A 12,340-nucleotide genomic window follows, 5' to 3' on the forward strand; every position below is an offset into this window, starting at 1 on the left:
AGTAGTTTGGAACTCTCTTCCGCAAATGAGTTGATACTGGGTCAATTGTTAATTTTAAATCTGAGACTGATAGATTTTTGTTAACCAAAGGTATTAAGGGATATGGGGCAAAGGCGGGTAAAAGGAGTTAGGTCACAGATCAACCATGATCTTATTGAATGGCAGAACAGGCTCGAGGAGCTAAGTGGCCTACTCCTGTTCCTATGTTCCTATGAAAGGGAGCATCAGCTTGACAAAGCACAGAAGATTTCTTAGATTACGGGGTCCATAAGATTGAACAGTTTAGCCACCACCCCCTGACAGGCAAGGTGTCCAGCTGTCCTCTGAAGGGGGGGACCTGGTGTGCCTAACAGGGTAAGCCACCTTGTTGTACCCATTTCATGCAGCAACCCATCCACTTTTCCAGCCATCAGTTAGAGTACTGCACTACTTGAATACTTACCCACAGACTCTGTCTCAACAAAAGATGTATTAATAAATTAACATTGTGTTCGCTACACTATCAAAAAAGCACCAATTTTGTAACCAAGCTCAAGAAAGCTCCATCAGGTTTTAGAGATTGAGCCCTATAAGATTAATGGTGCTTCACTGATATCTGGCACAATGAATGCCAGAATACAAACTGAGAGACCGATAACCTTTTAGTTGCTTCTATTGAGCTGTAACCATTGAATGTTATTAGTGATCTAAACAAAGCCACACTCATGAACATGTCCAAGTTGATTTGTGGAAATTGTACAGTAAGTCAATTAGTCAACCTGTCATTGCTCAGCAGACTTTATTACCTTTAATGCTGCCTGATTCTCCTCGACTGACATGGAAACAATGAAATAGACATTTTTGGGCAGTTCTCTTGGCAACCAGGAAAGGTTCCAAGCGTTGTAGTCATCAAACAATTCCTCCAAACCATCCAAACTGATCAAGAGAGGCTTGTCTTCATTAGCAAGCTCCAGCAGCGAAGTAAACTCATTTAACAGCCCTGAGAAATCCTAAGCAAGAGAGCAGAATGATTGTTTTTCTCTGTAGAATTGAAGGTGTTTGGTAGAGTTTTAGACAGATTAATATCATTGTTTATGAGACCCATAACTATATTCTATGAGCTGAATTTTCAGGCCTCCTGTCTGGTGGGGGTGAAGTGGTAGCAACCTGAAAATGGAGTGTCAGATCTTATCATCTCGTTGCCGCCACTGTGGTGGCCGCCGCCATTTTGCTGGGGTCCTCTGAGTAGGTAGCACGAGCTGCCGCCTGAAGAGGGCGCCCAGCTCATTAAAACATTCAAATCCTATGACGTCAATAGGACTCCAATGCCATTTTTGGACTGATTTGGCCAGAGTGTGCACCAGCATCAGGCGGCAGTCCTGCCCAAGAGGTCCCGAAAGGTGATTGACTCCTCATTTTTGTGGGGCCAGAGGAATATTCCTGCTGCCCCCAATCCCCAAAAACCCAGCATGGCTACTGCCATTCTGGCTTCAACCTTCTGTTGATTGGGGCCCCTCACAGCAACCCACCTTTTTTCAGCTCGGAGGCTAGCTGAGACACCTGATGTTGCAGCAGCCTGGAGCCTGTGGGCTGCCCCAGGGCACTCAGATTCTGGCTGCAGCCCAATAGACCAGGCCTCCCCACAGGACGGACAGCCAGCCAGCCCATTCCACCCGCCAGCCACCCAGATACTACTTTAGGAGAAAATCCAACCCTATATAACAGGAAATCATTGTTTCTCCGATCTGCAGATTCAATGAAGAGATCTATCTTCAATGAGAACATATTCAATGACTCAGCTTCCACAGCTCTGGTAAAGAATTCCACAGATTCACGACATTCTGAGAGAAGCAATTCCTCCTCATCTCAGTCTTAAATGGCCGACCCCTTATCCGGAGACGATGCCCCCTAGTTCTAGACTCTCCAGCCAGGGGAAACAGCCGCTCAGCATGTAGACTTCTCAGAATTTTATATGTTCCAATGAGATCACCTCTCATTCTTCTAAACGCCAGAAAGTATAGGCCCAATCTACTCAAATCTCTCAATCTTATGGAACGTCTCCACTGCTGCAATATCACTTAGTCCAATGCTCATAAATCCCAATTCCTGGTCAGCTAGGAACTTGAATGTCTGAGGTCTGAGCCTCTAGATGCATTGCCATAGGTAATGAGATAGTCAATAAAGAAATCGGAGACGGTGTGAGAGATGCAATGAACATCAGACTTTGGAGCCCGTTACATTGCAGATTAACATTCAAGAATTGACAATAAAAGGCAATAAAACTGAAGATTGAGGCTTTCTAATCTAAGTCTATGGTCATTTCAGATATGATAATGAAGATTGAGCCCATTTAAGTTTCTCACTGAAATGACTTGATTCAACTACCACTTAAGTTAAAGTAGCCAAAGGATATAATTAAATTGAAATACAAATATTGACTGGAGTATTCATATTTTTAGTAACTGGATTATAAAACATCTGTTTACAACACTGTTGTAGCATTCAACTGTAGAGGTTAGAGCAGTCAAGGCTATCCTTTAGCACTATAATCTCTGGAAGTCATTTTCTAGAGTGCATAGGGGTAATTTTCACCTTCACGTTCTGGGCAGTAATTGGGCAGAGCAGATTGCTTACCCGTTGTAGAACCGGCCCAATCTTCACCTCGTTGAAATCAATGGGATGAAAACTGTATTGGTTCTAAGATGGCTGGCCGAGCCGCTCCACTACATTACCGCCCAGGCACTGGAGGTAAAAAATTAGCCCCTTGTAACTTTCAAATATTCTATATTTAACTATAATACCTCTGAGAAATGCATTGCTTTATTGTATATTTCAGCAAGTTGGAAGCACAGGCTCCGAAGAAGCAAGCGAACACTTCTACTTTCTCCAGTGATGCCAACAAAACGAACAATTTTCCGCAGGTTCCTGGAATGAACAAGACTTGTAAGTTTTAAACCTGCTGCACATCGCAGCATAACAGGAAAGAAAGAGATGCCCCAAGGTGCTAGCACAACGATTGCAATGCATTTTCTTTGTACCAAATATTCTAACTGCAATGTTACGCTGCAAACGTTGTAATAACCAGGACTGGGTTTTATGTTTAAGCAACTTCTAAGTATGTGCTGTGAAGCAGGGCTCTTCATATACTTAAAAAAAAAAAAAAACCTCTATTATGAGGAGACAACTACTGTCAGTTTGGTGCTCCTCTAACTCCCATTAGAACATTCCACTATCACCAGCCAATAGTGAACAAACGGACACAGACAAGCTCATTCCCACTGTGTCAGGTAGATCGGAGTGGCAAAGCATCCTGGGAATTGAACTCCACCAAACGGGAAAGCCAGCGCTGTAATTGCTAAGCTAATGGGATAGCTGCTACCCGTATTTGCATGTAGCAATAAATTACAATCTTAATCTTAATACAGATCAATTAATTGCTGTGAAATGTAGACTGGGCCCACAGAAATCATTTAAAAACAATTTAGATTGTGTATTGAGATGGCACCCATGCAGTTTAGAAGCAGGCCATAATCATCTCTTTGATGAAAGTAACACTGATGAGTATGCCAAGTCTTCCAAAAATATTTGGACAATTTTAGATCCTCTGCAATAAGTTTGATATCTTCTATATGGAGGGTGAGCATCCCTTCTTTTAATTCTCTAGTCTGGTTCATTTAGTTTTCATGTCCACATCTCATGTTTCCTTGCTCAATAGGGCCTTCAACTTATGCTGTGCCAATATTAGCATGTGTTTTTTATAGGATTACATAGGACATACAGCACAAAAACAGGCCATTCAGCCCAACCAGTCCATGATGGCCTTTATGCTCCACTCGAGCCTCCTCCCATCTTTCTTCATCTAACCCTATCAGCATAACCCTCTATTCCCTTCTCCCTCCTATGCTTGTCTAGCCTCCCCTTAAATGCATCTATACTATTCGCTTCAACCACTCCCTGTGGTAGTGAGTTCCACATTCTCACCACTCTCTGGGTAAAGAAGATCCTTTTTCCACTATTTTAATGGTGACATTAACTCATTTAAACAGGTTTCAGATATTGATATTCTCAAATGGAAATTCAGGCCATGACTTTCATTTGTCACCTCAATCGCTTCCATGTTTAGTTTTATAGTTTTTAGTGAATAGAAATAAGCAGGTTAAAAACTATCTGTTGTATATATGCTAATTTGTGTCCTAACCCACGTCTTTTTGTTCTGTTTGCAGAGTATTATGGCTCAATTCCTGTAAAGTTTACACAGGGCATAAAAGTCAATGTTGACATACTAATAGACATCCATTAGTTCAATGCTATCTTAAGCACTTCACTCCCAACAGTGTAGCACATGTTTTCACTTAAACATAATTTGTAACCATAGACATGAAAACCCTTGAAGTCGATTACTGTCAAAGCAAAACATTCGATAAATCATTTACATTGCTTTACATCAATTCACCTTGGAGTATTTTATCTGAAACTGGGTTTGTAGTAAAGTAGGCTTGATATTCCACTTGGCAGTAAATGCATTGAACAATTTAGTGGCTGGTTTCAGTTCTAGGGAACTGAAATTACTTAATGCCAACTATATTATAATATCCCAACTATCCACTGAAAGGCTGTCCTGAAACTAAAATTTGTGATCATTAGGTTGGCAAAGCACCCGACTGTTCTAATTAGCTGATGTCCAACGTTGATTTTTTTTCTATTACAAATGAGCCAAAATTACACAGTAAAGATCAGGCACTTACCCTGAGACCCAATCAGAAGCCAGAAGGGATGCCTTGGCCATGAGAGCACTCTTGCCACATCCCACCTCCCCGAGAAGAACAATCGGTTTTTGTTTTGAACTCAGCAGACATTCCTTCAGGTTGAGTAAAAAAGCTTCTCTTCCCATGAAAAATGCAGCTCTTTTAAAAGATTAACAATAAGAAACTTCTAAATACGGCAGCCGTGAACCCAAACTTCTTATACAGAAATACGATAGCAAAATACTGCAGATGTTGGAAATCCGAAATAACAACAGAAAATGCTGGAAAAACTCAGCAGGTCAGGGAACATCCGTGGAGAGAAATTTGAGTTGATGTTTCGGGTCGAACCCTTCTTCAAAACTTTTAGGCACTTTGCAGCCTTCCGGACTCAATATCGAGTTCAACAATTTCAGATCATAACCCCGGCCCCTATTACTTTTTTACTTGTAATTTTTCCACTCCTTTCCCCCCCTCCCTTTCCTTTTGTTTCTCTCTCCCACCTGGCAGCTATCTCTTGCCCTGCCAGTACACTTCACACCTACTCTCAGCCTATTACCATCTCGTCTGGCTTTGAATACCTTTTATTGTCTCTTTTACTTCTTTTGTCCGATCGCAGCCCTGCCTTCGATCTATTTTCTTTTCTTTCCAGTTTTGAAGAAGGGTTCGACCTGAAACATCAACTCAAATTTCTCTCCACGGATGTTGCCTGACCTGCTGAGTTTTTCCAGCATTTTCTGTTGTTGTTTCTTATACAGAAAGCTCTTTTCCTCCCCAGAATCTTCAATGAGACATTTTGACTGTTGTACATTCATTCATCAATCAACTCATTTGCATTGAGATTTATAAAGTTTTTCATCTAGATAGCAGTGCAAAATGTATTGTGCTGGTATAATTAATAAGTTCATCACAACCACTTTTCAAAGTGTGGGTTTCTTTTTCAGTAAAAGGGGAGGTGAGGGGAAGATGCGTTTGGTGGTGGAATCACGCTGGAGGTGGCAGAAATGGCGGAGGAAGATGCGTTGAATGTGGAGGCTGGTGGGGTGAAAGGTGAGGACAAGGGGAACTCTATCGTGGTTCCGGGAGGGAGGGGCAGGGGTGAGGGCAGAAGTGCGGGAGATAGAACGGACACGGTCGAGGGCAGTGTCAACCACAGTAGAGGGGAATCCTTGGTTGAGGAAAAAGGAAGACATGTCGGAAGCACTGGTATGGAAGGCGGCATCGTCAGAGCAGATACGGCGGAGACGGAGAAACTGGGAGAATGGAATAGAGTCCTTACAGGAGGCGGGGTGGGAGGAAGTGTAGTCCAGGTAGCTGTGGGAGTCAGTGGGCTTGTAGTGAATGTTTGTACAAATTCACAGATTCTGAGACTGCACTCCCCTCATCTCATGCCTCAGATGATAGTTATCACAGAGGATTTGCCCTCATAATTAATGGCATCATCTAAACTCCACTGGGAGATTACTGCTAACAATAACTCACAGTATCCACTAAGATGCAACCTGATTAAAGCTGATAGCTACTCTCTGAAAGATGCATTACAAAATTAGAGTGAACGCCAATAAAACTGGAGTAAAAGCAGAAAATGCTGGAAAGTACTCGGCAGGTCAGGCAGCATCTGTAGAGAGAGAAACAGTTAATGTTTCAGGAAACTAGATGTAATGAAGAAAGAACATTTGACCTTTTTATGTACAGCGTGCTTATGATCAGATCCTTTTTTTCAACCTTGCGCCCCCAAATGGTTCAAGCAAAAATCATTAACCAGAGTTTCAGTGCTGTGGTATATTTGAGTATTCAAGGAAGCGGGGACAGGCAGAATATAAATATATACAGGCCCCGATATTTTCAGGGAGTCGGGGAGGGAATGGCTGGGAAACTCAGAAATATGAAGAATGCGGCAGTCTTGCCGAATTTAATGACAGGACCTCATTTGAATTTTTTTTTTACATTTCCTGGCCGGCAGCCAGCAGCCTGCCCAATTGGGAGGCTGGCCAGCTCTCGGGTGGGAAGGCCTGCGCTAGCAGGCCGCAGCCGGGGAGCAGAGAGGAAAGAGGGAAGATATCGGGGCAGGGGAGATTGGCGGTCGGCCTGGAGATCGGGGGGGGAGGCGGGGTGAGGGGGGGAGAGGCTGATCGCAGCAGGTTAGCTTAGGGGGGCCGGGGAGAAGCACTCCTGTTCATCCTGGGCCACAAGCTGTGCTATACAAAGCTGAATCTGGCAGCTCTCGCCTCACTACAGCTGCCAGGATTCCCAAGCCCTGGGAAACCCGGCCCACAGCCGTCAAATCTAAACAGTTGCTAAAATCTGAGGCACGCAGCCTCAATAACATATGAAAGCTACTGACCCGCCTCTTGTGAGCAGGTTACTCGCCCAACCCCAATACACCCCGGTTAAACCGGAAGTGGGCATGTTCAAGGTGGGTTGGGGGTTGAGTTTCAGATTTTAAAAAATTTAAACCCCCTCCATCCTGTGTGGGGGGGGGGGGGAGGGAGTTAAAATTCCCACCATAATGTTTGTTATGCACCAAGTAATTAATACCTTTGGAAATACTAAGGATTTACTTGGCTAGAAATATGCAGCCACCAGTATAGCAAATAATTAGTTACTTGCTGAACTGCCCTTTAGCCCCCAAATTTCTCCCATCTATCTTCCCTTGAAGACAGTGACCCATGTTGACGTACAGTTCCATGGTCCTCCAAAACCTTAGCTAAGTGTCCATTCTTCATATGTGAGCCAGAACAGTGAATATTGATATGCCATCTGACCAGGATGGGGACATCGCAGCTGAGCTTGCTCTCCAGAAATGATACATTTCCAGCACAGGTCATTGGATAGTCATTAGGTGTGGGAACCATCGTCTTTTTCATTCCTTGTTAGCTTGCTGGCACGGAGATCAATTGTGATGCGTCCACCACCAGCTCAGATCCAGATCAGGTATCAAATGTGGGACCTTCTTGGTTTGCAATGCTCAGACCCACCTCACACAGTCTATTTCCCCACTGAACTAGACCATGCCACTTTCATCCCGAGGTTGAATACCACATGGCATAGTATGAGCAGCCAGATGAAAGACAACAAAAGTTTACAGTAGTATCAGAGCAAAGTGCTTTCTGAAACAAAACTATCTTTTTTTAGAGTTCAATTAAGTCGCACACATATGTTCTAGTTACTGAATTATTTTATTTAACTCTCAGAAACGTACTTATCCTTATCACCTGCTATAAATGACGTTTAAAAAATTTCCTTTTAGCCCCTCTAGCTACTGCAATGCATCATCGTTAGGTGGAAAGAATGTGCCAGTTCCAACTGTATTTAGCTTTGGGTAAATTCCAAGGTTAGTTTATATTGAATGGCTTAGCTGGTGATGCTTATAGTCTTAAGTTTATATTCAATAAAGTCCAATTTGAAAAAGTTGTCATAAATACCAGTGGCAATACTCCCTTGCTCTTATCAAGCAAACGCTCAGTATTCCCAAGTGTATGACTATTGTCTAAAAAACATTGCGTATGTTTTGTCTGTGTGTCTTTCCTTGAATACCTAAAAGCAACACATAGGAGCTGTGGAATTGGCTTTACTTTGAAGCGTTAGATATTAAGGAGTTGTTAGTCAGAGATAGGTTCTGTGGAACTTCTGCAAGACTCACAGTGTCTGACAATGCTGGACATGTTCTAGCGTCTCTTCCTTAACCCAACTCTTAGTTGCGTTGCACCTACTTCTTCTCTCTGGCACTCTCTCAGCATTCTGTGAACCAACAATCCTTTGAAAAAAACAAGTTCAATGTTGAATGGTTAGTACATTATATTTTTATTGTTCTGGTTAAAATATTGAGCCAAAATTGCCTTCTACTAAAGTCCAAACAAATATTACACATTTAATTGTACAAAACCATGGGTTAGGAATTCATTATAACCCAGAATTGGGCAGTGTTTAGACTAAAAAAGGTTAAGTAAAATGGAAAATCATTTAGGATGCACGCAAAAATCATCCTTACTCCTCATTAAAATGACTGCAGTCATGATTCTTGTCTAAAAATCCAAGCTCATTGACATTACACTGAAAGGCTGGACCAATATCGGGGGCAGTCTAAACGCAAGCAATGATAGCCACCGACTTTTTTCACCACTTAAAGGGGAGGTTCATTGATGCTGCAGCACCTCATTCTCAGCATTGTTGGGTGTGCAGCTGCCTCAACAACCATAAGAAGGACAAGGAGAAAGAGCACTTATTTACAAATCCTGATGGCAGATTGCCGCCCCAGGGAGAGAGCCTGGAGGTTTTTCGATGAAACTTTGGAGGCATTGGTTTTAGCGGTGGAGAGAAGGCGGGCGGTCCTGTACCCGGCAACTGGCAGGAGGCCCTCGCCACAAGTCTGCCAGACTATGTAGAGGGAGGTGGCACACCACGTCACAGGCAGCACTGTGGTCCCCAGGTCCCTCACTCAGTGCAGGAGGAAGTTTAACGACCTCACATGGGTGGTCAGGGTGACTGAAGGCTTCAACAAATGCTACATACCATCTGTACCATAAGCTTCACACACTGCTCAATGTTCCACACCCCCAGCACACACCCACCAACAATCTCTACCTAGCAATGCTCATACACACATTTCACACCTTGCACACAATGACAGCTATTCAACTTTGGCAGGCACAAGGGTCATTTGTTCATTAGAATTCATGTGATGTGTGATATGTTTATATATAAATTTATCAATTGTGTGTCTGGAATATTTTGTGGTTTCCCTCATTTCAGCTTTGTGCCCAGGAGGATGCTGTGATATGGCGTGAAACAGGGATGGTATGATGGGGGTGTGGTGAGCTATGGGGCTCTGAAGTTTCATTTGTGCGAATCGGGGTCTGATGAGTCAGTCATGAACAGCCCGTCCGGAAGGCTGATTGTCTCGCTGCCTCCACCCTCCCTCCTCGTCTCTTCCTCCTCCTCTCCCTAGTCATCCTCCTGAGGTAGTCCCGCAATCCCTGGTGGCAAGGGCTGTGCCCGCATGATGGCCAAGTTGTGAAGCATGCAGCAGACCACCACGAAATGGGACACCCGGTGAGTACTGGAGAGCACCTCCCTAGCGGTCAAGGCAGCGAAACCATTGCTTCAGTAGGCCGATGGTCTGCGCGATATTGTTCCTGGTGGCAGCATAGATCTCATTATATGAGTGCTGGGCACAAGTGTTAGGGTTGCAGAGGGGAGTCATGAGTCAGGTAGAGAGTGGACAGCCCTTGTCTCCGAGCAGCCACCCTCAAGCAGAGTGGTGGCTGGAAGTGTGCTGGCACACCGGTCTGGTGCAGGATGAAGGCATTGTGGCTGCTGCCAGGATAGCGGACATTGACATTGAGGATTCGCTGTGTGTGGTCACACACCAACTGCAAATTAAGTGAACAGTAGCCTTTGTGGTTATGAAAGATCTCAGGATTGTTATGCGGTGCCCACAAAGCCACGAGTGTGCAGTCAATGGCACCCTGCACCACGGGAAAGCCACTATCCTGGCAAAGCCACATGCGCGTTCATCTTGCTTCTCTCTGGTGATCAGGAAGCCAATGTAATCCCTTCCCTTGCTGTAGAGAGCCTCAGTGACCTCCCGGATGCAGCAATGGACGGCGAACTGCGAGATGTTAGCTATGTCTCCTGCTGCAGACTGGTAGGACCCACTGGCGAAGAAATTGAGGGCCACGGTGACCTTGACTGCTACTGGGAGAGCCGTGGTCGCCCTGGTCTGAGGATGGAGGTCTGGTTGCAGAGCTCTGTGACCAATCGTTGGTAAAGTGGAGCCTCCTAATACACTGCTCCTCGCTTAACTGAAGGTAGGAGAAGTGATGTTGGAAGACCCTCGGAGGGTAAGGCCTCCTGTGAGAGCCCTGATGACCCTCCTCCTCCCTCTGCGCACATGTTCCCATCTTTCTCGCTGCCTCCGCTCATTCCGAGGTGGATCCTGGAGGGCGAGGTCGACTGCCAGTACAGCCCCCATGACTTTTAGCAAGTGTTGTAGGTTGAAGTGTTTATTATGGAGTTTTTGTACTTTCCAGAACACTCCCTGATACCAAAGAACCTTCAAATGACTAAGGAAAGCTCTTGCAGTAGCAGGAAGTAGCACACAGCCACTCAGACTTCAAAACCCTGTCAGGTGTGAGTGACTGGTGAGGATCCCTTTAAATAGCATGGCTGGAGTCGGCTTCCTGCTGCCGCCACTTCAAGCTGCCGTTGTTTTCTCCAGCCGGTAAGCTGAATGGCTATAACGAAGTTGGGAGATCGGGCGTGAAATGAGCATTGCACAGTCACTGACATCACGATTGGCGTGATTGCGGGGTCCCCGGCGATTGAGTTTAGCGGCAGCGCTACCGGCAAGACCAATATGGCGTGTGACGCTGGAACCAGCATCAGGTGGCGGTAGAGCTCTGAACTGCGTTTTAGCGCTAATGCGTGGCGCAAACCACACGAATTTCTCCCCCATGTCTTTTTGCCAAAGATAAAATATTTAATAATAGTCAGTGAAAAATACAATTTTATTTAGATCGACATGCAACTAAATTAATAACAATTAATCTGAATTCTTTGTACACGACATTATTTTTAAGGGCCAGTTTTAATTTGAGGCAGGAATCGGGGGTTGCGGAGGCCAAGGTGGGCACTAAACCGGCCAACCGCCCGGAGCGTGAGGCCCTGGAAACAAGAAACCTTTAATAAGGTACCAAAAAACACTCACCTGGACCTGGATCCTTGCTACACCCAGCTTTTGCTGGCAGGCCAGAGACCATGCGGGCCGTAGTCAGGACGACTGCCATCGGGACATGACACTGTCTTATAAATTAGGTCTCCGTTTTTCTGAGGCGGGTGGCATTCCCTGGCCTCAATTCAGGTAAGTAAAAATGATGGGGGACAGGAACGTGGCCAACTTACAGCCCCCACCCCCACCTTTCCCGCTGGGTGAGGGTGGGGCTAAAATCGGCCTGTTAAATTTTCACAATAGTATCCACGTTTCATTTATATAACTTATACAAAAATTATGTTGTGCGCTTATATATGAGGATCCTATTATTGAAACACTAATGCAATCATTAAGGAGAAACAAAAATCTACATACCCACTTGTGTTTCCCTCCCCTCCCGTTCCCCCCCCCCCCCCCGCCCCAGTTTTGCTAATATCATTAATTTTCCAGTTTGCTTTTTTTGGTTGTAAATGTTGTGCTTTTGAAGGTGAACGAATGAAAATCAGGAGAATGCAGATTTTTCTCTTCATTTCTAACCAGTGACCGAAATGAGCCCTCAAGATGCGGTATAACCCAGGATGTGGCTCTGCTCTTATTACAAGGGCTGATAAGTAGCAGGTAACGTTCGCGCCACACAAGTGCCAGGCAATGACTATCTCCAACAAGCGAGAGTCTAACCACCGCCTCTTGACTTTCAACGGAATTACCATCACCGAATCCCCCACCATCAACATCCTGGGGATCACCACTGACCAGAAACTTAACTGGACCAGCTACATAAATACTGTGGCAACAAGAGCAGGTCAGAGGCTGGGTATTCTGCGGCGAGTGTCTCACCTCCTGACTCCCCAAAGCCTTTCCACCATCTACAAGGCACAAGTAAGGAGTCTGATGGAATACTCTCCAC

The 12,340-nt window shown here is 44.8% G+C and overlaps 1 protein-coding gene across 5 annotated transcripts in view; it reads right to left on the reverse strand.

The window, feature by feature from the left end:
• Positions 1 to 12,340, reverse strand: part of LOC147124055 (NACHT and WD repeat domain-containing protein 2) — a 143,224-nt gene that overhangs the window by 92,080 nt on the left and 38,804 nt on the right. For all 5 annotated transcript variants that reach the window (XM_085979786.1, XM_085979779.1, XM_085979794.1 and 2 more), the window contains exons 12-15: positions 8,365 to 8,478; positions 4,725 to 4,883; positions 2,781 to 2,904; positions 786 to 989 (exon numbers count right to left, since the gene is read on the reverse strand). In XM_085979786.1, coding sequence (XP_085835912.1) covers positions 786 to 989; positions 2,781 to 2,904; positions 4,725 to 4,883; positions 8,365 to 8,478 — 601 coding nt within the window. The remainder of the gene's footprint in view (positions 1 to 785; positions 990 to 2,780; positions 2,905 to 4,724; positions 4,884 to 8,364; positions 8,479 to 12,340) is intronic.

This window comes from Somniosus microcephalus, chromosome 1 (assembly GCF_052327205.1).
Source record: "Somniosus microcephalus isolate GS21.2 chromosome 1, FLI_Smic_1.0, whole genome shotgun sequence".
Classification (NCBI taxonomy): domain Eukaryota; kingdom Metazoa; phylum Chordata; class Chondrichthyes; order Squaliformes; family Somniosidae; genus Somniosus; species Somniosus microcephalus.